The sequence below is a fragment of the Lissotriton helveticus genome, chromosome 9 (assembly GCF_964261635.1).
Source record: "Lissotriton helveticus chromosome 9, aLisHel1.1, whole genome shotgun sequence".
NCBI classification, from domain to species: Eukaryota; Metazoa; Chordata; class Amphibia; order Caudata; family Salamandridae; genus Lissotriton; species Lissotriton helveticus.
The window spans coordinates 1,037,382,455-1,037,410,200 of record NC_136070.1 but is presented as its reverse complement, the minus strand read 5'-3'; the positions used below and the strand labels follow the sequence as shown (position 1 = coordinate 1,037,410,200).

Genomic DNA, 27,746 nt, shown 5'->3' with positions numbered 1-27,746 from the left:
CACACCTAGCCATGTGACAGACAGACATGCCCTTAGGGCATGTCTGTGTGCCACATGGCGCACATGCCTATTTTTGGGGTGCCAGAGGGTGTCAAAGTGACACCCCCTGCACCCTTGCTAAAATCGGTATTTACCAATTCTGTAATTACAGAATCGGTATTGCCCATTGATTCCTATGGGATTCACATCTGGAAATACCTACATCTCCCCCCTTCATATTTACCACTTCTTAAATACCGAATCGGTAACATTCGGTATTTAAGAAGTGGTAAATATGAATTACCTACATCTGGCCCTCAGTCTCTAAATTGGTGTTTTCTTATTGAGAATTTAAAGCTTATATTACACTTGTAAGGCTGCTTTCTTTTAGGTTTTAGGTAGGTACGTGAGTATTCTCAGTATTTTAGATCAAATGTGATTTGCATTTTGAGAACGTTTTCCTTGAATTATATTGTTTTCATAGTACATTTGTAATGCGTCTTTGAGGTTTAGTGTCTCTCTCTCTCAAATAGTTCAACGCGTTCATGCAGAAATGCATTTGTCACTATATTCTGTATTTTGCATTAATAATGCTTTTTTCTCAACACATACCCCCAGATGCATCAAGCATCCATTTTGCGATTCCTTATTAGCGAAAAATAAGAAATCGCTAATAAGGAATAGCAAAATGGTATGAAAGAAGAAATCACTTTAAAAATAGCAATTTCTTAAAATTCCTTAATTGCGATTCGCAAATTGCGAGTCGCAATTAAGGAATACCTCCCCATTCATTCCTATGGGCCTAGAGGCCCATAGGAATGAATGGGAAGAATTTTCAATTTGCGAATCGCAATTAGCGAATCGCAAAATGAGAATGCGATTTCAAGGGTGCAAGGGTGTCCAAAGGACACCCTGTTGCACCCCTGAAATTGATCTGTGCACATATGTTGCGCACACACATGCCCTTAGGGCATGTGTGTGCGCAACATGAAACTTTGAAAAATGCACTTTAGTGCATTTTTCAAAGTTTTTGCAAATTACCATGAAGTTGTACTTCATGGTAATTTGCGAGCCCTATTAGCGAAATCTGTACTTTTTAAACTTTGATGCATTGCATTTAAGGAATCTCAATTTGAGATTCCTTAAATGCAAGTAATCGCAATTTAGCGAATTCTCAATTGCGATTTTTGCATTTGGGATGATGCATCCCAAATGCAAAAATACCGGTCGCCAAGGGGCAGATTCTGAGAATCTACCCCTTTGCGAGCGGTTTTTAACTTCATGCATCTGGGCCTATGTCTCTTAAATAAATCTGTTAACCTTTTGGCTTGGTTTCCAAGGCTCACATATCTGTTTCCTTCATTTTTAGAGTGAGCATTCCCAGGCACCCCGCCTCAAATTAAAGTGCCCCTTTGTCCCTAAATTACTCCTTCGATCACTCAGTGAAGTGCCCCTGGGCCCCCCTGCCCCTTAGAAAAACGCTCCCTCCAAGAAGTTCGGAGAGGAAGGGTGGCAGTCTAATTCTTTATGTTCTGGCAGTGAGGAAGGAGAGGAGCCAGTCGAGGGCGGGTCCCTGTATGCTGGCATCATGGAGTCTGGCGGTGAGTGTGCGGTGAAGTCGGGTAGGATCAGGGCTGCGGTGTGTCCTTCATCGAGGAGGGTGCGGATGTCATCTGTAGCAGCGAGTAGAGTGGTCTCGGTGCTGTGGTTGCTGCAGAATCTGGATTGGGAGGGGTTGAGGATGGAGTTTTTTAAAATTAATTTTGTTAGTTGGACGTTGACGGTCTTCTCTGTGTCTTTGGGCGTGAAGGGGAGGAGGGAGATGGGTCTGCAGTTCTTGAGGTCCGTGGGATCTGCTGAGGGCTTCTTTAGTAGGGGTTTGACTTCTGCGTGTTTCTAGTCATCGGGGAAGATGCTGGTTTTGAAGGTGGCGTTGATGGTGAGTCGTAGTTCCGAAGCGATGTGGCGGCGGCTCTGTGGAAGATATGCGGGGGCAGGGGTCCATGGCGGCTCCTGAGTGGATGCCTTTCATGGTCGGTGCGGTGTCTTCGGTGGTGACCGGGGTCCAGGAAGAGTGGTGGGCTGGCTGGTGTTGCTGGCGGAGGGAGTGGTTTCGGAGTCAGGTGTCTGGTCGTTGAAGTTGTCGTAGAGGCTCTTGATTTTTAGGTGGAAGTAGGAGCCGCCCTTGTTGCAGAGGTCTTGGGAGGGAGTGTTGTCCGAGGCTTCACTGGGGGGACCAGTGAATTCCTGGATGACACTGAAGAGTTCCTTGGAGTTGCTGGACTTGGCGAGGATCTTGTTCTGGATGAAGGTCCTTTTGGTGGATCTGATGTGTTGGTGGCATTCCGTCATGGCGTTCTTGTAGGTGGTGAGGTCCTCCGATGATTTGCTGTTCCTCCAGTTCTTTTCAAGACAACTGCAGGTGTGTCTGGCTTCTTGGAGGCCGGAGGTGAACCAGATGGCCTTACTGGGGCATTGTCTGTCGGGGTTACGCAGGTGTGCGAGCTCGTCTGCGCAGTTGGTGATCCATCTGGGGAGTTATTTGCTGCGAGGTTGGCGTCGGTCGAGGCGGTGGGGGCATCGAGGTTGAGGGTGGAGTTGAGCTGCTCCTCGTTGACCTTGCTCCAGTTTCTTCATGTCATGGAGGGTGGGGTGCAGATTATAGCGGCGTGGGTTTGTTGACAAGGAAGTGTATGCAGGTGTGGCCCGTCTATGGGGGTTGCGTGGTACGGCTGAAGCGGATGTTGTTCCCACCTGCGAAGATAGGGTCGAGGGGATGTCCTGCCTTGTGGGTAGGGGTGATGAAGAGCTGTTTCAGTCTGATGTTGGCAAGTTTGTCCAGGAGGGTGGCAGAGTTGGGGTCACTGGGGTTGTCGAGGTGGAAGAAGTTCTGGCAGCAGTGATGGCAGGAGACCTGGCCGTGGGTGGTGTTCGGCGTGGACAACTGGCAGTTGTTGTCCCTCCCAGGGTTGAGTGCAAGGAGTGTGGTTGGAGATTCAGGTTTCCTGCTGCTGTGTTGCGGTCGGTCGCGAACGGGCGCAGACAGGCTTGCCTTTGTTGCGCGATTAGGTGCGACAGTGGCGTGCCCGCTACGCACAGCTGCACAGTGCCACCAATAAATAGGGAAGGGGAGGGAAGTGCAGCTGGGAGGCAGGAGTGGGAAAGCAGCAGGGAGGAGAGGCTGTGTCACGATTCGCTCCCTGTGCTCTCGTGCCCACCACCAGGGGGCCGAATTGTGGGGCGTTCTAGTGTTCTAATATGCCGCCAGACACTCACCTGTATGCATATCCTGACTTTCAGGCATTTGGACACTTATTGGGAATTGACATCCATTCCCAATCCATGCCTGGTTTTGTGAAAGCCAGCCTGCTTATACATGAAGCCAGCCTATTCATGCCTGAAACTCCATTACCCAGAATTCCCTGTTCACTGCTTTGTCTCCACCCCTGCAGGCCAAGGATGGGTGGGGGAATTCAGCTCACCTGTGGCTGGCTGCTGCTAGCCTGCTCACACCTGATGCATATGATTACTGTGAGCTCTTTTAAGCCCCAGCTCCCTTCAGACCAAGGTTGGTCATTGTACCGGTGAGACCAATCCTTGTTTCCAGTGCTCCTGAGCTTTTGCTATTCTTGTTTCCTGAGCTTTAACTATGCCTTGTTCCTGATCTGCTGCTGTTTTCCCTGTTCCTGAATTAGCACTGGCTGCAGTGCTACCCTGACCCCTGAGCCTTATTATTCCTTGTTCCGGAACTACAGCAGTTTCCCTTCTCTTGAATTAGCACTGCTTACAGTGCTACCTTGTTTCCTGATTCCTGAGCTATAGTTAATCCTTGTTCCTCGATTCCTGAGCTATAGCTAATCATTGTGCCTGAATTAGCACTGCCTACAGTGCTACATTGTTTCCTGAATTCATGAGCTATAGCTATTCCTTGTACCTGAATTAGCACTGCCTGCAGTACTACCTTGTTTCCTGAGTTCCAGAGCTATAGTTATTCTTTGTTCTTGTTCCTGGGCGTAGCTATTTCTTGTTCCTGATTTGCACTGCTTGCAGTGCTCTCTTGACTCCTTGTTTACTGAGCTGTAGCTATGTCCTGTTTCCTTGAACCAGTACTGCCTGCAGTGCTACCTTGACTCCTTGAAGCTTTAGTAATTCCCTGTTCCTGAACCAGCACTGCCTGCAGTGCTGCCTTGACTCCTGAGCCTTACCTCACTTCTTGTTCCTGCCCCAATACTGCCTTCTATGCTTCTTTGTTTTCTTGATTCCTTAACCTACACTGTTCTAGTATACCCTTGTAGCCTCCCCTTCTGTATATCCGTTTCCAGTCCCTGCCTTACTTCCCATTTCCTTGGTTCCAGTTCTAGTTTGCTGTCTTTCTATTCTGCTGTCTTACTTATGTTACCTTGTATGTTTGATACCTGCTTTCTGCCAAGTGTGCCCTGTCATTTTCTTCCTTTCCTGTTAAGCACTCCTCCTTGCTAGCTCCTTGTCTATTGTGCTTGTGTTTAGTTCTACCCCATTGCTGTTACTGCCTTGCGCGTTCCTGTTTGATCGCCAGGATCCGTGGGCACAGCTGACTACCTAGGTGGTGTTTCTTGTTCACTGTGAGTATTGTCTTTGAGTTACATGTATAACATCACCATAGGTATAAGCTCCACAGACCCTGCCTTTGTATCCATATCCTACATATGGGTATTTGCAGTCAGTATCTGTAACAGCAATTGTGGGTAAGAAATTTACTGAGCTTCAGTCTTCCCTTGTGGAGCTCCTGAGTGCTTTACCCCACACCCCCCTTTATTGTTAATGTTGTTTCATATATATGTCTTGCACAATCATCCTGGGTGTAGGTATTCTGAATGCTAAATTGCTTTGTGAGTGCCCTTCCTTTCTAAGTCTTACCCATCTTGTTCCCTTGTACAGGCTTCCGCTTTGGGTCCCTTTTTCTCCTCTGACTCCTGTATGATCCTGGGCAGCGCTGTACTCCTCTTCTTGTGTAAGTTTTCTACCCAGTTCCCAGTCCTTGCCCAAGTCCCTGACTGTGTTCCCCACATAGTCCCGGACAGTCCCTGACAGGCTGCCAGGGCAGCAGTGGCAGAAAGGGAACGGGCAGGGAGTCACACAAAAACAAATAACAGTGACAAATAACAGATAAGGAACTAACAGAGGCATAATAACTGAAAAGACAGAAAAAACGGGCACAATACCAAAGAGACAGATAACCGGTACAAACAAGACAGAAGACGGGCATAACACAATAAGGACAGCAGTGGAACCAGAAGAAGAGCAAGGCTCTCCCACTGAACCACCAGGGATGAGGCACAGGTAGGATCCTGTGGGTGGAGGAGGGCTTCAAACACCTACCAGAAAGGTGATGGTGTCAACGGCAGCTGCAGAACAGCGGAGCTGCTGGGGGACAGTGCTGGTGGTGCCAGCCAGGTGGCAACCCTACGTACAGAGTTTACATGACAACTGTCTTGCCTCTTAGTTCACTAATGGTTTATTTTTTTTAACTAGCACTTTTAATAAGCACTTTTCAGTGCAATGCTGTAATGTGATGTGTTGAAGTCAAAGCATACACATTACAGTTTTTTTAATTTTTAGGACCCTTTATCATAATTTACATGATGTTTGCTGCATGATTTACATATTAAACCTGTGACCTCTGTTGTCTCGATCACCGCTACCCCGCTGCCACTTATAACTGCCCTGGCTCCCTGGGGAAGTGACTGCGCCGCAGTCCCCTGAGCCCTGCGTTTGATTCTGCTGTGGAAACCTCCCCTGCCCACAACTACAAGTCACCTTTTGTTATAAGTTAAGTTTTGGGTTGTTTAGCCTTGTTTCTGCCTTAACTCTTATTTAAATTAATTTTTGCCTTATTTTTTTCTGAATTCTAATTTAATTTAATGTTGTCTAATCCACATTAGACCACATGGTTAGTATTCCAGTGGTTACTTACTGTACTTTGTTTTTGCTGGTCTTTGGATTCCGATTCTCCTGCCTTTTTCACCCGCTCCCTGCTGCCACCCTCCAGCCTCCCTGCTGGCCCTTCCTACCTCCCAGGACAACTGGCTGGCCAAAGGCAAGCCCGTCTGTGCCTGTCCACGCCTGGACCGTGTCCAGCACCAGGACTCCTGGCCCTTCCACCCCACTAAAATAAACCACTGCAGATATCCGAGCCCTGGACACCGGACGCACCAACAATCTCTGCTGCTGCACATCTCCATGGACCTACAAAGGACCATTCTCCTGCCTACACTGCCGCTTCACCTTCAGCACAGAATCAACCAATGGCACCGGCAACATCACTAATGCAGTTACACTTGCTACATCGATTGAGACCGCCACAATGACACTCCAGTGCATATTACTCAACGCAAATTTGCTCGGGAAACATGCCACCGAAATTGGGAAACGATCTCTTCCATTAACCCTGAAGTCATCTTCCTCATAGAAACCTTGCTTCAACCCGCGTCCACACCAGACGTCGCCACCGCCATTCCCGAAAGTTACAAGATAGCACACCGGGACCGAACCAAGAAGCAAGGAGGCAGAAATGCCATTGTCTACAGAGACACCATCCGCTGCACAACATCCCCCAACGACCTAACACGTGAAATGGAACACCTCAATTTCCAACTTCACACAGATAGGGAAAACACCATAAGAGGCGTCCTCACCTACAGACCCCCAGGACCACACCCCAGCTTCTGCAACACCATCCGAAAATCATCAGCCCGCTCCCAATCGACTCCAAACACTACATCTTCCTAGTAGACCTCAACCACCCCAGCGACGCCTATTCCACCGACCTCTTGGAAAGCATGAGCAACATTGGTCTCAAGCATGTAGTCACCGACCCCACCCTCATTGCAGGACACACGCTCAACCTCATCTTCACTTACAGCGACAGAGTCAGATACATTCGCACCACACCACTCACCTGGTCAGATCACCACAGCATACACTTCACCATCGCAGGGCTCAGATACCCCTGTGCTGGGCCCATCAAATCCAAGCATAGAAACTGGAAAAAGGTATCAGAAGACCAGCGGAACAACACTATTCGCTCCCACTGCCCATACTGTTCTGATGACCCCAAACAAGCAGCAACATACATCGCCCAGTGGATCACCAAGTGGGCCGATGCCATTGCCCCTGCCAATATGACAAGGACCATAAAACAAAGCACAAGAGCACACTGGTTTACTGTACTGGGGAACTGCACTCCACCAAATGCAACTGCCAACAACTCGAAAGGAAGTGGCGTTTCATCAAAAAAATAGAAGACCACACCACCCTCAACCAGTACCATTGCCTCCTAAAAGAAACCAAGAACAACGCCCTGTCAAAACTGCATTGAAGCCAGCAAAACCACAGCAAAGCACTCTTCGTCAATGTGAAAAAGTTCACAATCTTGCAGCCACTGAGAACGACATCACACCCTCCCAGGAAACGTGCAACAACCTAGCGGACTTCTTCCATGACAAGAACTAGTCCATCTACAAAAATTTCGCTCACCAGCCCTTCACCGCAGACAGCATCAACCGACTCACACCCACAACCAGAAACATTGGACACCATCTCCATCATGAACCCTGTGCACTCTGGGGCACCCATATTCCCATGCCCCCACCATATCTTCAACCTCGGAAGCAAGGCAATCGGCAAAGAGCTCAGGAAGGTCCTGAACACCTCCATCACCAAAGCCACATTCCCCGAGGACTGGAAACATGCTGAAGTGAGGCCACTCCTACAAAAACCATCTGCCGACCGGTCCAATTTGAAGAACTACCTCCTCATCTCACTGCTCCCCTACCCAGCAAAAGTCCTCGCGAAAGCAATCAACTAGCAACTCACCAAAGAATTGGAAGATCACAACCTCCTGGACCCCTCCCAATCAGGATTTTAGGCTAACCACAGCACTGAGACAGCCCTGATCACAGCTACAGACCACATCAGAGCCCTCCTAGACCATGTGAAAACAGCAGCACTCATGCTCCTTGACCTGTCTGCCGCGTTTGACACAGTATCACACCACATCCTAATTCAAGGAAACCCCCTCAAATGGATCCCCTCGTACCTCACTGGCAGAACCCAAAGCATCCGTCTCCCACCATTCACCTCAAAGACCAAATAGATCGCCTGCGGAGTAACCCAAGGTTCGTCCCTCAGCCCGACCCTCTTCAACACCTCCATGACCTCCCTGGCCGACACTGTCAGATCACACGGACTCAACATCATCTCCTATACACACAGCTCATCCTCTCTCTGTCTGAAGATTCCGCTACCACCAAAGCTAACTTCCACAGCTGATCGTACCCCAACAGCTTATTCAAGACAGCCACCTTCCCGGAAAGCTGGAAACACGCAGAGATCAACGCCCTACTCATGGAAACAAAAAGCAGACCCAAAGGACCTCAAGAACTTTCGGCCCATCTCCCTGCTCCCGTTCCCGGCGAAAGTCATCGAGAAGATTGTCAACAGACAACTGACCCAATTCCTCGAAGAGAACAACACCCTGGACTCGTCCCAATCTGGATTCTGCACCAACCACAGCACCGAAACCACCCTCATTGCTGCCACCAACGACATCAGGGCCCTGCTGGACAACGGCGAAACCAAAGCCCTCTTCCTCCTGGAACTCTCAGCCGCCTTCGACTTCGTCTGCCACCACACCCTACGCACACGCCTCAATAACGTGGGGATCTGCGACAAAGCCCTGGACTGGATCACCTCCTTCCTCACCGGCAGAACCCAGAGAGTCCGCCTCCCTCCATTCCTATATGAAGCCACCAAGATCACCTGCAGTGTACCCCAAGGATCATCCCTCAGCCCGACCCTCTTCAACGTCTACATGACACCGCTCGCCAACATCGTCCGATCACACAACCTCAACATAGTCTCATACGCCGATGACACCCAGCTGATCCTCTCCCTCACCAAAGACCCCGCCACCGCCAAAACCAACTTCCACACAGGGATGAAGGCAGTCGCTGAATGGATGAAGAGCAGTCACTTGAAACTGAACCCAGGACAAGACAGAGGTCCTCATCCTCGGCTCCACTCCTTCTGCCTGGGACGATTCCTGGTGGCCAGCCTCGCTGGGAACTGCGCTGACACCCAACGACCATGCACACAACCTGGGGTTCATCCTGGACTCTTCCCTGTCAATGACTCAACAAGTCAACGCCGTCTTCTCCTCCTACTTCAACACCCTCCGCATGCTTCGCAAGATCTACAGATGGATCCCCTCCGAAACCAGAAGGACGGTCACCCATGCCCTCGTCACCAGAAGGATGGACTACGGCAACACCCTCTACGCGGGAACCACGGCCAAACTCCAGAAGAGACTCAATAGCATACAAAACGCCCTCGCACGCCTCATCCTCGACATCCCCCGCTACAGCCACATCACCGCCCACCTGAAGGACCTGCACTGGCTTCCCGTCAACAAAAGGATCACCTTCAAGCTCCTCACTGATGCTCACAAAGCACTCCATGACGATGGACGAGCATATCTCAACAAGCGACCCACCTTCTACACCCCAACTGCCAGCTCAGCTCTGCCGACCTTTTATTTTATTTATTATGAAAGTTTTATAGAGCGTGAACAAGGCCCAAAGGGGTATCAGAGCGCTGTACAGCATTGTAGTATGCAATTATACAGAACCTAATGAAAGTATAACATTAGTTCATTGGTTCAATTAGCGATTCGAGGAGAAAAACAAGAAACAACCAAACATCTTACAATCAACAGTTGATGCAGTTAAAGGGGTTGTCTGAGATTAGAACAAAAAGAAGGGAAAAAATATGTCATAGAACATCCGTGAAAAATATTTCAAGATTTTGGTTATTAACAGAACGCACTAACATGATCAGCTCACTAACGTTAGTTAATTAGTAGCCTTTTAACTAGTTTTTTAAAGGAAGGAGTGGAAGGATTTGATCTGATCTCTGTTGGTAAGGAGTTCCAAATTCTTGAGCAAGACCGGAGAACGCACGGTTGTACGATCTTTTCTTTTTGAATATTGGAGGTTTCAGGAGAAAGGTGGACGTACTTCTGAGGTTCCTGTTAGAGCCCGATAGTTCAAGTTTATTAGCTAGATAGTTTGGTGTATTGTAATGTATGGCTTTATGAGTCAGACGGGCTATCTTGAGTCGTATTATTGCTTCAATGGATAGCCAGTTTAGCTGCAAAAGGTCGGGGGAAATGTGGTAAAACTTCATAGAACCCGTTAAAAGCCTGGCTGATGCATTCAATGTGGCTCGGAGAGCCACTGGCGCCAGATCCTTCTCCCGACCGGCGCCAACACATGGAACACCCTCCCCATCCACCTTCGATAGACCCAGGACCTAACTTTTTTTTTTTTGCATATTTATATAGCGCAAACTCGGCCCGAAGGTATTGGAGAGCTTTGCATGAGCACCGTATTTACATTACACATTCAGGCACATGGAGATTAAGTGATTTGCCCAGAATCACATGATGAGGACGCGACCCCGAGGCTCAAACCCTGGTTTCCAGCACCAAAGTCGGCAGTCTAGCCGACGGACTCCTCAAGACCTGGCTGTTTGATCAGTAGCTGTGCCCCCCCCCGTTCCCCCCATCCCTGTGCCTTGAGACCCTCGTGGGTGAGTAGTGCGCTTTACAAATGTCTGATTGATTGATTGATTGAAAGATAAGCGATGCGGACTGGATGAAGGATAACTGAACATGATGCACTGGGCCAGGGACAGACTAATTTGCATACAGCCAGGTTCTGAAACTGGGATGGTGCAATGAGCTAAAAAACGGTGTTGGATCTAGCCCTGATCTGTTGACTGGGTGAGAGTACTCTGCTTAATTCAGAGACTTTGTCCATCACCACCCCTTGTTGGATAACTGAACTCAGCAGCAAAATTCATACTAGACCTCCCCAGAAGTTCCCACATCACGCTCCATCTCAAGAAACTACACTGACCCCCTATGCAGAAAAGATGTCAGTTCAAGATGCTGACCCACGCCTACAAGGTCATGCATAACGAAGGACCCGCTTACATCAATAGCAGCCTAACTTTCCACCAACAGTCCAAACCCTCCGCTCAACCTCCCTCTCCATCGCAGACACCCCATGGATACGTCAAGCCAATAGCGGGGGACGCTCCTTCTCGCACCTGGCGTCCAAGGTTTGGACCAATGTCCCCCTGCACCTCAGGACTGCAACGTCACTCCAGGCAATTCAGAAGAGAGCTAAAGACCTGGCTATTCAGTTAGTCGTCTCTACGCAGCAGCAAACAAACTCCAGAGCCTTGAGACCCTTCACATGTGATTTGCCGCGCTCTATAAATGAGTGATTGATTGAGCAAACGTTTTCAGGGCTCAGCTCGTGCATGGGGTCTGTCTAAGAGCCGAGCCAGACCATTGGCCGTGCTCTGGTTCAGCTTTCCATTTATTAGTTGGCTTCATGGGCGTAGGAAGTGTGGGGGACGCGGGGGACATATCCCCCCAGATTTTTCAGTGGGGGGAACACGGGGGACGAGGGGACAAAAGACTTTCTCCTCTCCCTTCTGTGATTCTCAGGGCCATTAGCACACGAAAGCGCTACCGTTAATGGCCCTGAACGTTACCTGTGATCTGCCTACAGTCAAAGAGGCCACCCGCCCTCTGCCCTTTGTTATGCTCAGTGAGGCTCGGCCATTCTGAGACTGGCAGAGAAGGGGAAAAAAACATCTCTTATCCTTCCTGCACAGAGAAGTGTCCATTTCTCCTGCGCTGCCTCTGGCAGCGGCCCTCCTCCCCGTTCCCTCTCTTTATTCCTCCCTCTCTTTCTGTCTCACTACTCCTCGCTTGCTTTTTTTAAGAGACAGCACTTACCCCCTCTTGCCCGTCCTTTCCTTTATTTGTTCCCCTGTCAAATGGTTCCAAAAAAGAACGAAACACTTAGGATGGAAATGTCATCATTTTCTGACCCTTTCATATTCCGAAAGACAATCTCGGAACGAAGAGAAACAAGTATAAAAATACGAAAAATAATTAAATAACTAACTAATTAAAGCAATAAAGACTGGTCACAGACAGGCCGGATTGGTGTAATTTACACCCACGCACATTAGCGCCACTTAACAGAGCTTGCCAGTGAAGCGCTACTTTCTATTTACCTTCTTTCTTTAAACAACATTGTTTTCCCAGGGTGGGGAAGGACACTATTCCTAGAGGGGCTGCAATACCTGGTTGATGGGTGGAGTGGGAAACGTTTAATGTGATCTTTTTCAACAGTTTTATTTATTTTAGATTATACAAAGTGTACTGCTGCTGGGTGTTCAGGAATGTGGTCTTTTTAAAGCAAACTGCTTACGTTTTGTAAGAATAAAAGCAATGGACATTGAAACAGGTTCCTTCCGGGTCTTGTAGTCATGTCCTGACTTTTCAGGCACAAACACTCACTGATGGCTGAATAGTAAGTGTTAAAGCTTTAAGGTAACTGCGTTGTTCCTACTTACATTTCACATGCTTTCTTATCCCTGAGTCCCTACGAGTGTTTGCTTTTTCCGGGATGTTATTCCTTTTTTTCAGGCAGCACATTACTCTTGTCTAGTGCATAATTTGAATTGAATCGCAGCACAATTGGATTGTAGCTGAAGGCAGTGCTAGTTTCTCTTAGTGTGGCAGTATGGTGTTCAGTAGGGGAGAGGATGTGGCACTCTGACCAGAGCTGCAGAATATTGAACTGCAGAACCAGGTTCAGCCTTCATGACCAGTCCACCAGCCCACTCTCCTGAGGGAGCACATTCCCATGATACACCTTAGAAGTCCCCGATAAACCTTAGAAACCCTCGGTGTCTTAGCACCAGCAGGTGGACCCTTGCGGTGGCAAGTATGCTTAAGCTTGAAGGCCTGTCCACCACAATCCATACTGAAGCTCACCTCCAGTCTTGCGGGCAGGCATACGAAGAAGCACACCATAGAGCGACAATGACTCTGTCATTGAGGTCACAAGACCCTTGAGGCTGGTCCACCTCATCCTTTGGTACCTCCATTGGCTTTTTTCAGCAATAGTAGTGCAACTTACCAAGGATTGTCAATGTAGGATTTGCATGCACACCAAACTAATTTCGCAAACGTCATGGTGTCTGCTTTATGCAGAAGCACTTTTAACATATGCTGCCTGCTTTTGGGCCACAGAAGTAATGCAGCAATGGAAGACAAAATTGTGGCGCAATGTTGACTAAATTATGCAGTAAAAAAAGGCTACAGAGTACATTTTATGATACTTAATTTTAATATTTTTATACATAATAACAGCCTCTGCAAAGCTTTAGCCTCATTAGTACCTGTGTAACATACTAATGCAGCAGTGACAAAGGTGATTAGTCAACCTTTGCAAAGGCCCCTCCAATTCGCAGCAACATAAGCCACATTTTTATAGTAATTTTTGATCTGTTTGAGGCGAGCTACAAACTATTTTTTGGGTGATATCGTTAGATTATGCTGTGGATGATGTATTATGAGCTCTGCTAACCTGTAGCTTGCAGAGAGTCCACTCTTTTGTCCTTTTGAAGCAAGGTAGTCCACAGGGCTGTAGTTCCAGAGTGTGCAACAGGCGGAATCTTCTGAGTAGGGTATGACCAGGCCCTCTAAAGTGTGGCATTATTTCCCCCAGAGAGCCAGTTTCTCCATAATTCATCATGGTTGATTTTCCAGCAGAGGGAGCAGAACTTACAAAACCAGCCTACAGGATGGATTCATCTGCATAGGTCCACTCCCCTTACATCTGGGAGTTCCTCCTTAATCCCCCATCTAGCTGTGGAGCAGGGGTGAGAGATGTAAATGAAACTGGTTTCTCTAGCTTGTCTCCTCCTTCCCTTGAAGAGCATTTTTCCTACCCCTCGCCCTGGCTCTGGCATTCCCATGCCCAGCAACCTCTCCTCCCTGAAAGGCCTCCTAACCCCAGGGGCAATTTAATACCTCTTCAAACAGCCATGCTCACCCACTTATCTTTGAACAATCAAGGCAGAGCGCTAGAGGGCTACAGTTTGGCTTACAGACAAGAAAGGCTTATAACTTCTTCTCTGTACATTTTAGAATACATTCAACAATACCAAATTGTTGCATTTGTCATTACCATTCCACTGAGTCTTTTAATCCTAGTTTTATGGCTTTCCTTTGTCCAGTTATTAATTAATAATCTCTTGCAATGTTAACCTATGGGCTGGGGATCTGCAATAGAAAAATGATCTGGGCAATTTCTCCAATACCAGGGCCTGTAGAACACGCTTTATAAGGACCCTGCTTATCTTCACAGGGCCCCCCACCCCTGGAACACCTAGAAAAGACTTTAGGGGTTCAGATTATATCAAAATATTGCACTGTGCTAGCACAAAAGTCAATTTGGGAAGCACGTTACTACAATGGGGGAGTGCAATGTTAAATTTCACTAAACCCAGGGCATATAAATCTCATTTTATAAGGGTCCTCTTTATATATATCTAACACCCCCACCCCTATCCCTGGGACACTTTGGGGAAACTCTGGGGATACCTAATATGCTTCAACATTGTAGTTAATCCATTTTAAGTGCCCCAAACACAGAAGTCAATTTGGGCCCAATTTGCATTTTAATAGCAGTCCTGCAACACAGGGCTGCGTTTAAACTATCCCCGGGCTTCAGAAGTTCACACATGCAAGTGCAGAAAGGCTGCTGGCCTCTAAACTGCCATGCCATATTATATACTAGGGACTTAGAGGTAGTTTTAATCCCCCTGCTCTATCATGTACTAGGTAGAGCCTTATAGTGGAGGTCATGCCAATCATAGTGGTACCCTAACCCATAGTGTAGGTAGGTGTTTCCACTTTTCACTGTATTTTAAGTGTCTCTTTCAGCTTAACCGCATGCGTGCGGCGGCTTTTTTCGCGCTGTGCGGCTTTTTTTTAAAAAGCTGCGTTACATGACGAGCTGAGCTCGTCATGAGCATGCGAGCGGCGCAACTCATGACGAGCGGCGCAACTCATGACGAGCTCAGCTCGTCATGAGCGTGGAAGGGGTTAACACCGGCCCTGGGCCTGGTTAGGCAGAGTCCAGAGTCACTTACCACCAGTAGCAGTCAGCAAACAGTTGAAGGGAGTGCCCACGGCAGAGGATGACTTTGCAACACTGGAAAAGCACAAACTCAGAATTTTAACATAACACCACGGTTGGGGGTTCTCTACAATAATCAGAATTGATTTCTATCCAAATGAACCAATCCTCCAACATTAGGCTAATGAAAGACAGGGGTAAATCTTAACGGTCTAATCTAGGACTTGCAGTTTTCATGCAGCTCTTTAATGACGGTTAATAGCTCACTGTTCTATGTTAGGATTTTACCTTATAAACTTCAAGTAAGAAAAGAATCTTTCAGACAAAAGCAGTAACCCACTGACCGATTTACATTATATGCACTCTGTGATCTGCGTGGTACACATTCTTTGCAGCAGGCATATTAACCCACTGTGCCTACTGTAACGAAGTTAGCAGTCCAGTAGCTGGGGTGGGCGGAGCTAGGTGGGCAGAGGGGAAGAGGAGGGGACAGGACAGGAAAGGGCGGTCAGAGTAGGGACAGGGTCGAGAGTAGATGTGTAATAATAAAGCTCCAGTGATAGCACTATATAGCGTCTGTGATTATTGTAGCAGGATGCTACAGCTGGCGACGAGGGTGGGATGCGCTTGAACCCAACCCACAGAACCTCACAAGAGAGCCCTGTCCCCAGGCAGCCTCGAGGAGAAGGAGACGCTGACCAAAGAGACGAAATTACGACCTGCCACGAGAGGCAGGTAGCAGGTGACCCTGTCCCCCCCCCAGCAGTCGAGAGGGACCCAAGAGGGAGCCGAGGCACCAAGCGTCTGAACGCTCGAGGTAGAAGAGACCCTTTCGCGCTAAAACGCGACTTGCGCAGGAAGCGCGCAGTGACCAGCCAGTGCTGCAGGGGCAGAAGCCAGGAGCCTACCCTGACTCTGCCAGACCCCAAGAGAGATGAGAAAGTACCCCAGCGTGGAGGACAGCGCCCCACGGAGACCGCCTGCCAAGCGGTGCTGAACGAGCGCTGTTCGCGCCAAAACGGAAGAAAAGCTCACCCCCGATGCGTGAGACATCGCCTGCAGGCCACGCAGTGAAGCGGGAGTTCGCCTGGATCGCGTCTGACTGCTCCGGTGTCCGAGGAGCGTCTGGAGAGGTGCGGAGGGTGAGCTGCCTGAAGAAACCGGCTGCCGGTGAGTGCCGAGTGGAGAATGGAGGCTTGAATGAGATCTCGTGGGACACGAGATTCCCATAGCGGCGGCCATCTTTGAGTCAGGCGACTTCTGGGACATCCTCCCTGGGCAAAATTGAGGCGGCCATTTTGAAGTCAGGCATCAAGAAAAGAAAACAAGCATTGGCCATCGGAAAAGAAAAAGAGAAAGAGAAAACAAGCACTGACAAAGGAACAAGCATCGGAACACAAACAAGCATTGATAGCCACAAGAGACAAACAAGCATTGCTAGCCACAAGAGAACAAACCTTGGAAACGCACGCCAGTCGCTGACGCAAGAAGCGGACGCGGGCGCCAAAACTCATCGCCAAGATGTCTAACCCTCCCGCGCAGAAGGACGTCAAGGGAGGCACCCACCTGCGAGCCCCGGAGCCACTGTCAGTCACAACAGGAAGCAGCATGGGACTAAAATGGCAAGAATGGCTAGAGGACTTCGAGGACTATATTGAAGGGTCCAAAATTGAACCAGACAAAGACAAGATCATAGCCCTTCGCAATCTAGGGGGGCGTGAACTAAGCAAGATCGTACGAGAGATCCCAGCCACAGATGGTGACACCTATGATAAAGTAAGAACTGTTCTAAATAACCGTTTTCTGCATAAGAGAAACGTCGACTATGAGAGACACAAGTTCCACCAGCAGCGCCAGGGAAAGGAAGAACCACTGAGTTCTTTCATACATCGGCTGCGGCGGCAGTCCCAACATTGTGACTTTACCAACTTCTCGCCGGATGCGGCCATCAAATCTCAAATAATCACGGGGTGTCACTCGGAGTCGCTGAGACGGCGACTGCTGAGAAAACCACAGGAACTAGCAGAGATCGAAGAAAACTCCCGACTGTACGACCAAGCCGAAGAAAATGTGGCGGAAATTGAAACAGGACCCAGTACCAGCCGTGAACATGCCAACCGCATCACTGAGAGACGGCAGGGACGACAGGATCGGCGCGACAGTGGAAGACGTCACCCGCGAGACAGATCGCGGCGCTCCAAGTACTCGCCCAGGCGACGCCCGGACTACAGAAGGAAAGTATCCGGAAGGAGAGATCGCCGACCTGAACGCACGAGGCGATGTTTCAGGTGCAGATACGACTACCCTCACATCGACTCCTGCCCTGCCATGGGCCAACGGTGCAGAAAATGTGGACGGTCCAACCACTTTGAGGCCATGTGTGGGGATTACCACAAAGAAAAACGCAACGATGGTGACAGACAGGATGGGTCGCAGCGGCCCTCACGATCGGAGGCCAAGCGTCATCACATCAGAGCAGTTCAAGAAGAGCCTCCTAGATCTCCCACGTCCTCACACTCCAGTCACGACTCTCGGTGCTCCCGATGGGACCGTCGTTCCCCCTCAAGAGACTCAAGATCGTCCTCATCCAGGCATTCATCCTACACCACCGAATATGTCAACTTTGCTGACCATGATCAGTTCAAACGTTATCCACGCCTCAACATCAAAGTGGGCAACCATGCCGCCAAGTTCATGATGGACAGCGGAGCATCGCTCAACTACATATCTGTTGCCGAACACGACCGTATGGACCCCAAACCACGTTTGCATTTCGCGCCTGTCCGCGTCTACACCTGGATGGCGAAGAAACCTCTCCAATGCTTGGGCAAGTTTGACACCACCCTCACGCATGGCAAGCTCTCCATCCCAGCAGTTATCCATGTAATTAAAGGACCTGAGGCTGACTGTCTGCTGAGCCTCCCCACGGCGGAACGACTTCAGTTGGTGCACATCCTCTTCAACGTCCATGACATCTCGGACTGCGCCGGAAAGTTCCCTTCCCTTTTCCGAGGTTTGGGGAAGCTGAAGGGCCGTCAAATCCACCTGCATATCAACGAGCAAATCAAACCAGTGGCTCAACACCCGCGAAGAGTGCCATTTCACTTGCAATCCGCGGTTGAATGTGAACTGCAGGAACTTTTGGACGCCGACATCATTGAGCGCACTGCGGGCCCCACTCCATGGGTGTCCCCGTGGTTATCGTCCCCAAGAAAGGATCCCAGAACAAAGTCCGTCTCTGTGTGGACATGCGTCTGCCGAACACAGCTATTGAGAGGGAGAGACACCCAGGCCCTCTCCTGAGCGACATGATCACGGCCCTCAACGGGGCAACCGTGTTCTCTAAACTGGACCTGAACAAGGGCTACCATCAGCTCGAGCTAGACGACAGCTCTCGCCCCATCACTACGTTTGCCACCCATCTTGGTCTTTTCCGCTACAAACGTCTCAGTTTTGGCGTCTCATCAGCTGCCGAGATCTTCCAGGAGGCCATACGTCTTGTCATCCACCACATCCCTAACACCCTTAATTACAGCGATGATATCTTGGTCTACGGTTCGGACACGCAGGAGCATGACACCGCCCTCGATCGTGTCTGCCTCGCTCTGATGGAAGCTGGGTTAACCCTCAACAAGGACAAATGTGAATTTCATCAGTCGACCCTGAAATTTTTCGGACACATCTTCTCAGCGAGTGGCATGAAACCGGACCCGGACAAAATCGCCACGCTCAACAACACCAAGAGTCCGGCAGACGTCAACGACTTGCGTTCCTGTCTTGGGATGGCCAGCTACTGCGCCCGCTACATTTGTGACTACGCCACCGTAAGTCACCCTCTGAGGCTCCTCACGAAAGCTGGCGCGCAATTTGTGTGGACCCCGGAGTGTGAGCATGCCTTCAAGGACATCAAACACGCCGTGGAATCAGCCAAGTGCCTCTCCTACTTCAATCCCAAGAGGAAAACGGAAATCACCGTGGACGCAAGCCCCGTGGGCTTAGGGGCCATCCTGGCACAGTACGACCATGAGTCGGATCAGAGGAGGATCATCGCCTATGCCAGTCGGAGCCTAACAGACCCGGAGAAACGATACTCCCAACCGGAGAAGGAGAGCCTGGCCGTCGTGTGGGCGTGCGAACACTTCCACATCTTCATATACGGGAAACACTTCACGCTCATAACTGACCATCAGGCACTTGTCACGATCTATGGAAATCCCAAGTGCAAGATGCCCCCCAGGATCGAGAGATGGGGCTTGCGGCTGCAAGAGTACACGTTCTCGATTATTCACAAACCGGGGAAGGATGAGAATCCAGCTGATTATATGTCTCGCCACCCCCGAGACTCATCAGAGACTGCACCCTCCATTGCGGAAGAATACATTCACTTCGTGACCAATCATGCTCGTCCACCAGCCATCCCCATGCACGCCATTCGGGAAGCGACCAACCAAGACAGCATCCTACAAGCAGTGATAAAGCGCACCCGAACCAACAGATGGAGATACCACCCGCAGGAGGAAGAGGAAAGCCCTGCTGTCAAGAAAGAACTCCAAGCCTTCCGACATGTCTCCGACGAACTCTCTGTAACCGGTAACGACCTCCTCCTCAGAGATCACAGACTAGTTATACCAGCGACATTGAGACAAGGAGTAATCGATTTGGCCCACGAAGGCCATCGAGGAGTCGTCTCCACCAAAAGAGCACTGAGAGAACGTGTCTGGTTCCCAGCCCTCGACCAGATGGTCGAGGACACATTGAAAGACTGCCACCCATGTCAACTGACCAGCCACAGTAATCCACCTGCACCCCTACAGATGACCCCATTGCCTGATGGGGTATGGCAAGAAGTCGCCATGGACTTTTATGGCCCCCTGCAATCCGGGAAGTATGTAGTCGTCATCCTGGATGAATACTCCAGGTTCCCAGTGGCCCAGTTCATATCATCCACCAGTGCCGCCTGCACCCTCAAGGTGCTTGAAGAGGTCTTCGCGACTTGGGGTGTCCCCAGGGTCATCAAGACGGACAACGGGCCCCCATTCAATAGTCATGAGTTCAGCGACTTCGCGAAACACATGGACTTTCAACATCGCAAAGTCACGCCACTCTGGCCTCAGGCCAACGGCACTGTGGAAAGATTCATGTCCACCATTAAGAGAACATTCCAGCAAGCCACGGCCGAAAAGAAAGATCTTCAGTCAGCACTGAACGAGGTCCTTAGTGCCTACAGGACCACTCCCCACTCTACGACGGGCCAATGCCCTGCGACTCTCATGCTTGGGAGGACAATGAGGAATCGGATCCCCACATGGGACGGAGCCTTGAGAAAACCTCCGTCGGATCAACAACACAGAGACATGGCCATAACAGATCGACACCGCAAGGACAAGATGAAAGAGTATGCGGACCGCAAGCGAAGGGCCCGGTCCCCATCCCTGAAAGAAGGCGACAGAGTCGTTGTCAAGCAGGAACAACGCCAAAAGACTGATTGTCGTTTCAAAGATGAGCCCCTAACAATTACTCAACAAAAGGGCACCATGGTGACAGCAGAATCAGAGACACGAAGAGTCACCCGCAACGCTTCTCATTTCAAGAAGTGCTCTCCTGAAGTCCATGAAAGCACACCTGTGGTCCCCACACCTGAAAGCAGGGGCAACCCTGAGACTGTCGCACCGGACACCGGACCTTCACCTACAGAAGAACCCTCACCTGAAGATGTCGTGTCCACACCAGCGAGACCCCGCCGTCACGTGCGGCCTCCCAAGAGACTGATTGCAGAGATGGACTAATCTCTATTTCTTTCTTTTGTTACTTTATTAAGAAAGGGGGAGATGTAACGAAGTTAGCAGTCCAGTAGCTGGGGTGGGCGGAGCTAGGTGGGCAGAGGGGAAGAGGAGGGGACAGGACAGGAAAGGGCGGTCAGAGTAGGGACAGGGTCGAGAGTAGATGTGTAATAATAAAGCTCCAGTGATAGCACTATATAGCGTCTGTGATTATTGTAGCAGGATGCTACACCTACCTTACCTTGAGTCAAAACATCCACTAGACAAACCTCCATCTCTCTCAATAAAGAACATTAATCACCGGAGTTATGTTGACATTTTTATTGTTGCCTGAAAATTTCTGGAGACCAGGAATGCAGCAGCAGGTACTTTTCAAACCATAATGCACTTGCAAACACCACGCCCCCACCCGAAGTCGGCGACCTTTGTTTGCTTTGTGCATGAAGATGCAAAATTCATATACATGTTTTTTAACATTGCAAACTGTGACTACTGACTGCCTTTCTCAATATATCACTTCAAAACTATGCGACTGTATTTGTTTAACGGGTGCACGGTCTCACCCAACAGGTGATTTGTATGGGGGTCATTGGAAAGTCCATACGGTTTGTCTCTGTCCCCCCCCCCCCCCCCAGAATTTTAGTGCTTCCTACGCCGCTGGTTGGCTTGCCCACCTCTAATGTGAATGTTTATATACACATATACATCAAATATATATCGATTCAAAATAAACCAGCATCAGGCAACACAAGATTAAATGGAGGTATTTTTGTATGTAGCTGAAGGTTCAGTAAAGGTAGCCACTTCCTATTCAAAGATGGCCGTCTGCGTTCCTGCACTTCACCTTTTTGTTTCTATGGCTGCAACTAACAAAGCACTTTCTTCCTCTGGAGCACTATGAGATGACGTCAGTGCTGTACTCGTGACGCAGGTGTTCAGACCATCAAGAGGGTAGCGGGTAAAGCCAGTGAGTCAGCGACCCCCAACTTGAGAAAGGAGAGCAGCAAAAAATAAAGAAGGACAATGAAGGCAAGCGCCTCTATGGATTACCGTCTGGTGTTCGCTATCATGGCTGACATTTTGACTATCCTAACTTTTTTCGATGCAGTATAGTTACATCAACCGGTGAAAGGGCAAAGTGGGAAAGTGAATGCACTTAATATAATCTAGAAAAAAACATGGCAAATACTGATAAAATGAAAGCAGCAATAGTAGTGTAAAAGTACTTGAACAATGCTATAAACAAGTCAGACACTAAATCATAATTAAAAAGTACAATATTATTGCTGTTGATTATCAGCATTTTCATTACAATACATATTGTATTTAATGGCCCAGTACAACAAGGACCAGTTTGTTGTGAAGAAGACACGTAAAAAGTTGTACTAGAGAGAACTTCCACGGTAGAAACGGCAGTCTTCGGCGCTATTGTGAGACTGGACTGTCGGGTTGTCCTTTTTCTATTTCAACCGCCCTGAGGCTGGCGGCTGAGAGCCCGCTTTCACTGTCAGCACAGTCGTTACTGCTTCCCCTTCTTCCCCACCGAGATATACCGAGTATGGCTCTGCCAGCCGACCGTAATCCTCCAGTGCGCTCCGAGGAGAACCGGCGCATCAACCACAAAGAGTTGGACAACATCAGTATCAACCACCAGGATTCTGAGCCCGGGGTCCCTTTGCACTCCCCCTGGACCTTTTGGCTTGACAGGTAAGAGGGGGTGTATTATCTCGTCGTTGCAGTTGTGTACCCCTTCGGGCTTCGTTGCGAGGCGCCGAAGCGCCTTCTCCCCTATCGCTATGGTGGTGAGGGTGGTTAACTGTAAGGGTGTTTGTTGTACTTGTTGTGAGCCTAGGTGGGAAACGTTTTGCCGCCGTTGGAGAGTGAACAAAAGTGGTGCCCTAGTAGCAGCCTGTTTAGTCTGACCGCTCTACGGTGTTCTGGATAAAGAAAGATGCGTGAGAGATAAGGCAAGCTTAAGTTCAAGTGGTTGTTATAATTTGTGGTGATTACTGAAAAATTTTCAACCTACCATGTATGCTGTTTATACCCTCACATTGTTGTTAATTCAAGACATTGTACATATTGTTGATTTTGGGGAAGGTTGGTTATGGGAAGAGACAGGAAGAATGCCGTGAGTAAAGGGGATATAATGTAAAGGTATGCATATTGGGTCAAGGACTAAACACGGACAAGCCAGCAAATTCTTAAGCAGAGATCTGGCTTGGCCGTAAGAGCCAAAACATGAGTCAAGCCATAAAAATACTTGGCATGTAAAAGATACAGTCAACACCGTCTAAAAATATGATAGACACTTTAAAATGAAACCTGTTTTTCTTGAATGCTTGTGTTTAACTATAATGCATACTATATCGTTGCTAGCTGTTAAAATGCCCTTTTTTTAACGTGAACCCCCCCCCCCCATGTCCTATCACTGCCACAAACAAACCAAGGGATGTTCGTTTGTTTCGGTTACTCTATACATGGCTGATATTGTTATTTGTCAAGCTACATTATTATCTTGCACACCATACACAGCGTTTTATTTTTATATTATACACAACTGCATCAGTGCTTTAAATGGACCTGTGCTGTCAAGTACTGAGTATGTGTACTTCATATTTTGAGATGGAGAGTACCTGAATTTCTCAGAACAGGTGTGTTGGACCCGGTCCTTTGGGCAGGTTTACCCCGTGACTTTTTGCTTTTTCCTAGCCTGTTTTTGGAACCTGGATTGGTGATTGTAGGCCTCTGCGCACTTTTTCACTGTGGTACAGTGTAAAGTGCGTGCGCTTTCTGTGTATGGATGGTGAGTGACCTGCCCTCCCATAGGAATGAATGGGGAATATGTATGCCCATGGCAGATTCCTGATGCATGGGGAGTGCAGGGGCGAGTTTGATATGTATGAACTCGTGAGAATGAATGCTGCAGAATGGTGTATGCGGCATGGCGGTATCTAGTCCAGAAGCGCCACTTTTAGAAGTTGGCCTAATTGTGTAGTGAGTCTGCTAGCACGTGATTGGCTGATGGGCCTGGCCCAGGCATGCCTGGGCCTGTTGGTAGATGGACTGTCTGGTGGAGGGGGGTCTGAGTCAAGCCGTAGATGAAAGGCCCCCATCTGCTGTTAGGGAGGAGTGGCAAGAGCTCTGGTGGTGCCGTGCCGTGCCTGGCAGCCCACCCCTGATGGCTCTCCCTCCTGATGGCCCCCTGTCACCTCTGACCTGAGGCTGACAGGAGAGGGAAACCAGATACACCCAGAGCTTAGGGCTCGCTTACACAACGACTTCAAAGGGCTTCAAAGCTTTTTCTGTGTATAAGAAGGGGCTCTGCCCCTTCCAAAATGTTCTTGTTTTCTGACTTGAATCTGCCAGGGGCATGCTGATGCTTGGGCTAAGGGAATCCCTGAGCCCTGCCCAGCTCCTGGACCTCTGATGGACATTCCTGGACTCCTGGGGGACCCCTCTGCCTTGCTGGGCTGATGGGGGGACTTTGCTTGCCCCCTTGGAATCTCTGGAACCGTGTTGCAGCATGGAGGAGCTGCATTTGCTTGCAGGAAGCGCTGTGCTTCCCTCTGAGCGCCTGGGAGCGCTCTGCCTGATTTCTAGCGCTGTAGAGCGCTTTATTTGGATTATAGCGCTGTGGGTCGTCATTTAGCGCTGGGAGCGCTTTATTTACATTGCGAGTGCCCACCTCGCTTATCTGTACTTGTATTTCGGCTGCCCGCGCCGATGTCTTTAATGCCTGCCTGCCTGCCTGCCTGCCTGAATCGGGCCGCCGCGGTGCCCGCGGCGACCCGGAAGTACCTGGCCGGCCGGCCAATCCCAGCGCGGCCGGCCGGAAGTCCCGCCCCACAGTCCGCGTGGGGAAGAAGAAGGAGGAGAGGCAGAAGATGGCGGCGGTGGACGGGGCTCCTCTCGGCTGAGGGAGCCCCAGGGAAACAAGGCGGTCGGCTGGCAGGGCTCCCGTGTGCCGAGGGAGCCCTGCAGAAGAGGAGGAGACTCGTGGCCGGCGGCTGAGGGGCTCCCGCGTGCGGAGGGAGCCCCGGCGAGGAAGAGAGAAGGCCGGCGCGAGGCTCCCCGCCTGGAGGGAGAGCCTTGAGCGAGGGAGCCCCGAGGAGAAGAGGCGGCCGGTTGACAGGGCTCCCGTGTGCCGAGGGAGCCCTGCAGAGAGGGAGACCGGACTTGCTAGGAGGCGGCGAGAGTGAGCCGCCGCCCAGCAGAGAAGCCGCCGTCCGGAGGAGCCCGCCCAAGAAAGCCCGGTGAGTCGGAAGGGCTGGGGAGGGCTCCGTGCAGCTGCTGTTGGTGCCGGAGAGCGGCACCTGGGCGGGAGTGGAGGTAGGGCGGCCCCAGCTGACAGTGGGCCGCCCCCAGGTCAACAGAGCCTGAGGCTCCAAAGCTCCTGTTCATTTTTGAGAGCGCCGGGAGGCGCAGGGGGCATGTCGTAATCCTGAGTCCCCGAGTGGGACTCCAACGGAGTGGGTGACGCCCCTACGAGCCCTGAGAGGCTCCAACGCAAGCCATATTTGTTTAAGGAGTCTAGATGGCTCCTGGGACACCTCGGGGCATATTGTCGATGCCCGTCCCCTCCTGGGCTTGTGTAGTTCTGGTGCCAGTGAGAGCACCATGGTTGTTTAAGAGCCCCAGAAGGCTCCAACGTTGGGCATGTGATGCCCAGAGCCTGTGTGGCTCCAACGTCTGTGTAGGGTTGCCCAGAGCCTGTGTGGCTCCTACAGTTTGGCGCAGTTTGCGCCTGAGGGCCAGTGAGGGCCCTGGCGCAGTTTTGATGATTCTCCAGCTGTCCAGCAATTAGTGGGCAGCTGCACCGTTTAGGCGCAATTTCAGGAGAGAGTCCCTGTGTGGGACAGCGAGGGCACAGTGGTGCCCGGCCTTCCCAGCTGCGCAGCACTTAGTGCCAGCTGCAGCGTTTAGGCCCCTGTGAGTGTTCCCAGGGGCCCAGCAAGTAGTGGGCCCCTGCATCGTTTAGGCCCCTGACATTGAGACTCAGGGCGTTCTAGCCCCAACAAGGCCAGTTGGCCTAGGGACTGCCACAGATGGTGGCTTATGTAGGTTTTGCGCAATTGTATGGTTATTGCACCTCTGAATGTATTTCCTTGCATCATGTTTTATTCCTGCACCTCTGAATGTTTTAGACATCATGTGACTTTTGCGCTACTGTATTATTCTGGTACCTCTGAATGTAATTTTATTGCATCATGTGCTTTATTCTTAACACCGCTGAATGTGTAGGTTTATACATTATGTGTTTCTCTTTACTACTCCTCTGAATGTATATCTATGCATCATGGGTAATGTGTTCCTTCTTAGACCCCTAAATGCTGTGTGATACTTAGGTGGTTTTCCTTTACTACTCCTCTGAATGTGTTTCATACATCATGGGTAATGTGTTCTTTCTTAGACCCCTAAATGCTGTGTGATACTTAGGTGGTTGTTCTTTTAGTACAGGTGGTCCTAGTGAGGTCCTGGTCCCCTGCGCGACAGTCTCCTAAGGGGTTTAGGGTTGCGTAGGAGGTACTTACCTGTTCCCAGTAGTTACTGGATGTGATCTATAACTGTTACTTTGTGGTACAGTGATTTTATACACTTTTATTCTAAGTTCTATAAGTACTATTTCTATTTCTAGAAGTGCTGATTATGACAGTGGCCTATGTGGCCCTGTCCTGTGTACATAATCCCTTGTGAATATTGCCGTGCCAGTTGGCACAATGTACATGTGTAATTTCTATCTGATATGTTTTTGACAATACAAAAGTTATTTTAATATAACCTTGTGTGGAGTCTCTTTTGTGGTGTGCCTAGTATGTTGTTGCTGTCGTGCGCTGACGGAAATGCTTTACACATCGCCTCCGAGTTTAGCCTAGACTGCCCGCGCCATGCTACCTAGAGGGCGAGCAGGGGTTATCTTGGCGTGTGACTTCCTTGCCCTGACTGGAATGGTGGTTTCTGCCTGGCTTTGGCATCAGCCTTAGCCTACCAGAAATAACCGGTTTCCAACATTGGTGGGTCAGCGGTGCGGATTTGGACTTGCGTTTGCCCAGTGCCATAGCGACAACTGGCTACATTACAAAAACTCTGCGTTTTTCAGATAGTCACATATTTGGGATTATTGTTTCTGATTTTGTTTTTCCTCAAAAGTGTCATTTTCAGATGGTGTTCCTGCGCTTTATGTTAAGTGGCAGATGAGAGAAAATGACAGGGCGGGACGCCAGTAGATAGGGGAGGTTCCCATAGGTTAGGAATCCCTTGCTGGGTCCAGTGTCCAAGCCTATTCCTGTCCCTGTGTGGGTAGATGGAAGAGAGGGAGGGTGGAGGAGAAACTGCTTGCTCAGGAGGGTGGTTATTCCCTGAGTGTAGTGTGTGTGTCTGGGTTCCCCAGTATGGTAGGATCCAGTGGTGGCAGCTTAAATGTGTCCAGTGCGTGAATTCCCATTCCCAGTTCCCAGAGTATGGTGCCTGGTGCTCAGTAAGAGGGTGACAGGTTGAGAGTCAGAGGCAGTGAGGAACTGTCTCACCAGTCTGGAGGGGGAGTGTGTGGATGAGTGCCGTGTTGAACTGGAGGAGTTCGTGTGAGTTTTTTAAGGAGCTTGCACGTGAGGTGTACCTCTGGTGGTGTGCAGGAGATCCTGCAGAGGCATTGGACAAGAAGGTGGATGTCTGGCGGTGTGCTGGATGTCGTGCAGAGACATTAGAAAGTGATTCTAAAAGTAGTGGCTTGTGTATCTGATGATCCTGTGTAGGTGAAGAGGTTCATGTGTAGCCCAGCTATGTCCCATTAGGATGATAGGGGTGTAGGGGCTCACGTCCTGTCTCAGTGGAGGCGGAGTGAGTGTGGGACGGTGTGTCCCACGTTAGCCCGAAACCTTGTCTCAGGGCCTGGAGGGTTCCCTAAGGGAGCGCCAGGTCAGGGGCCTAGGCTGTA

General features: G+C 49.8%; 1 protein-coding gene across 1 annotated transcript in view; it reads left to right on the top strand.

Moving 5' to 3' along the window:
* The first annotated feature begins 22,231 nt into the window (after nucleotides 1-22,231).
* EIF4E3 (eukaryotic translation initiation factor 4E family member 3) overlaps nucleotides 22,232-27,746 on the top strand; it is a 129,316-nt gene continuing 123,801 nt past the window's right edge. Inside the window, exon 1 of the mRNA XM_078661369.1 lies at nucleotides 22,232-22,519. Within this exon, the coding sequence (XP_078517495.1) occupies nucleotides 22,371-22,519 (149 nt within the window). The 5' untranslated portion in view covers nucleotides 22,232-22,370. The remainder of the gene's footprint in view (nucleotides 22,520-27,746) is intronic.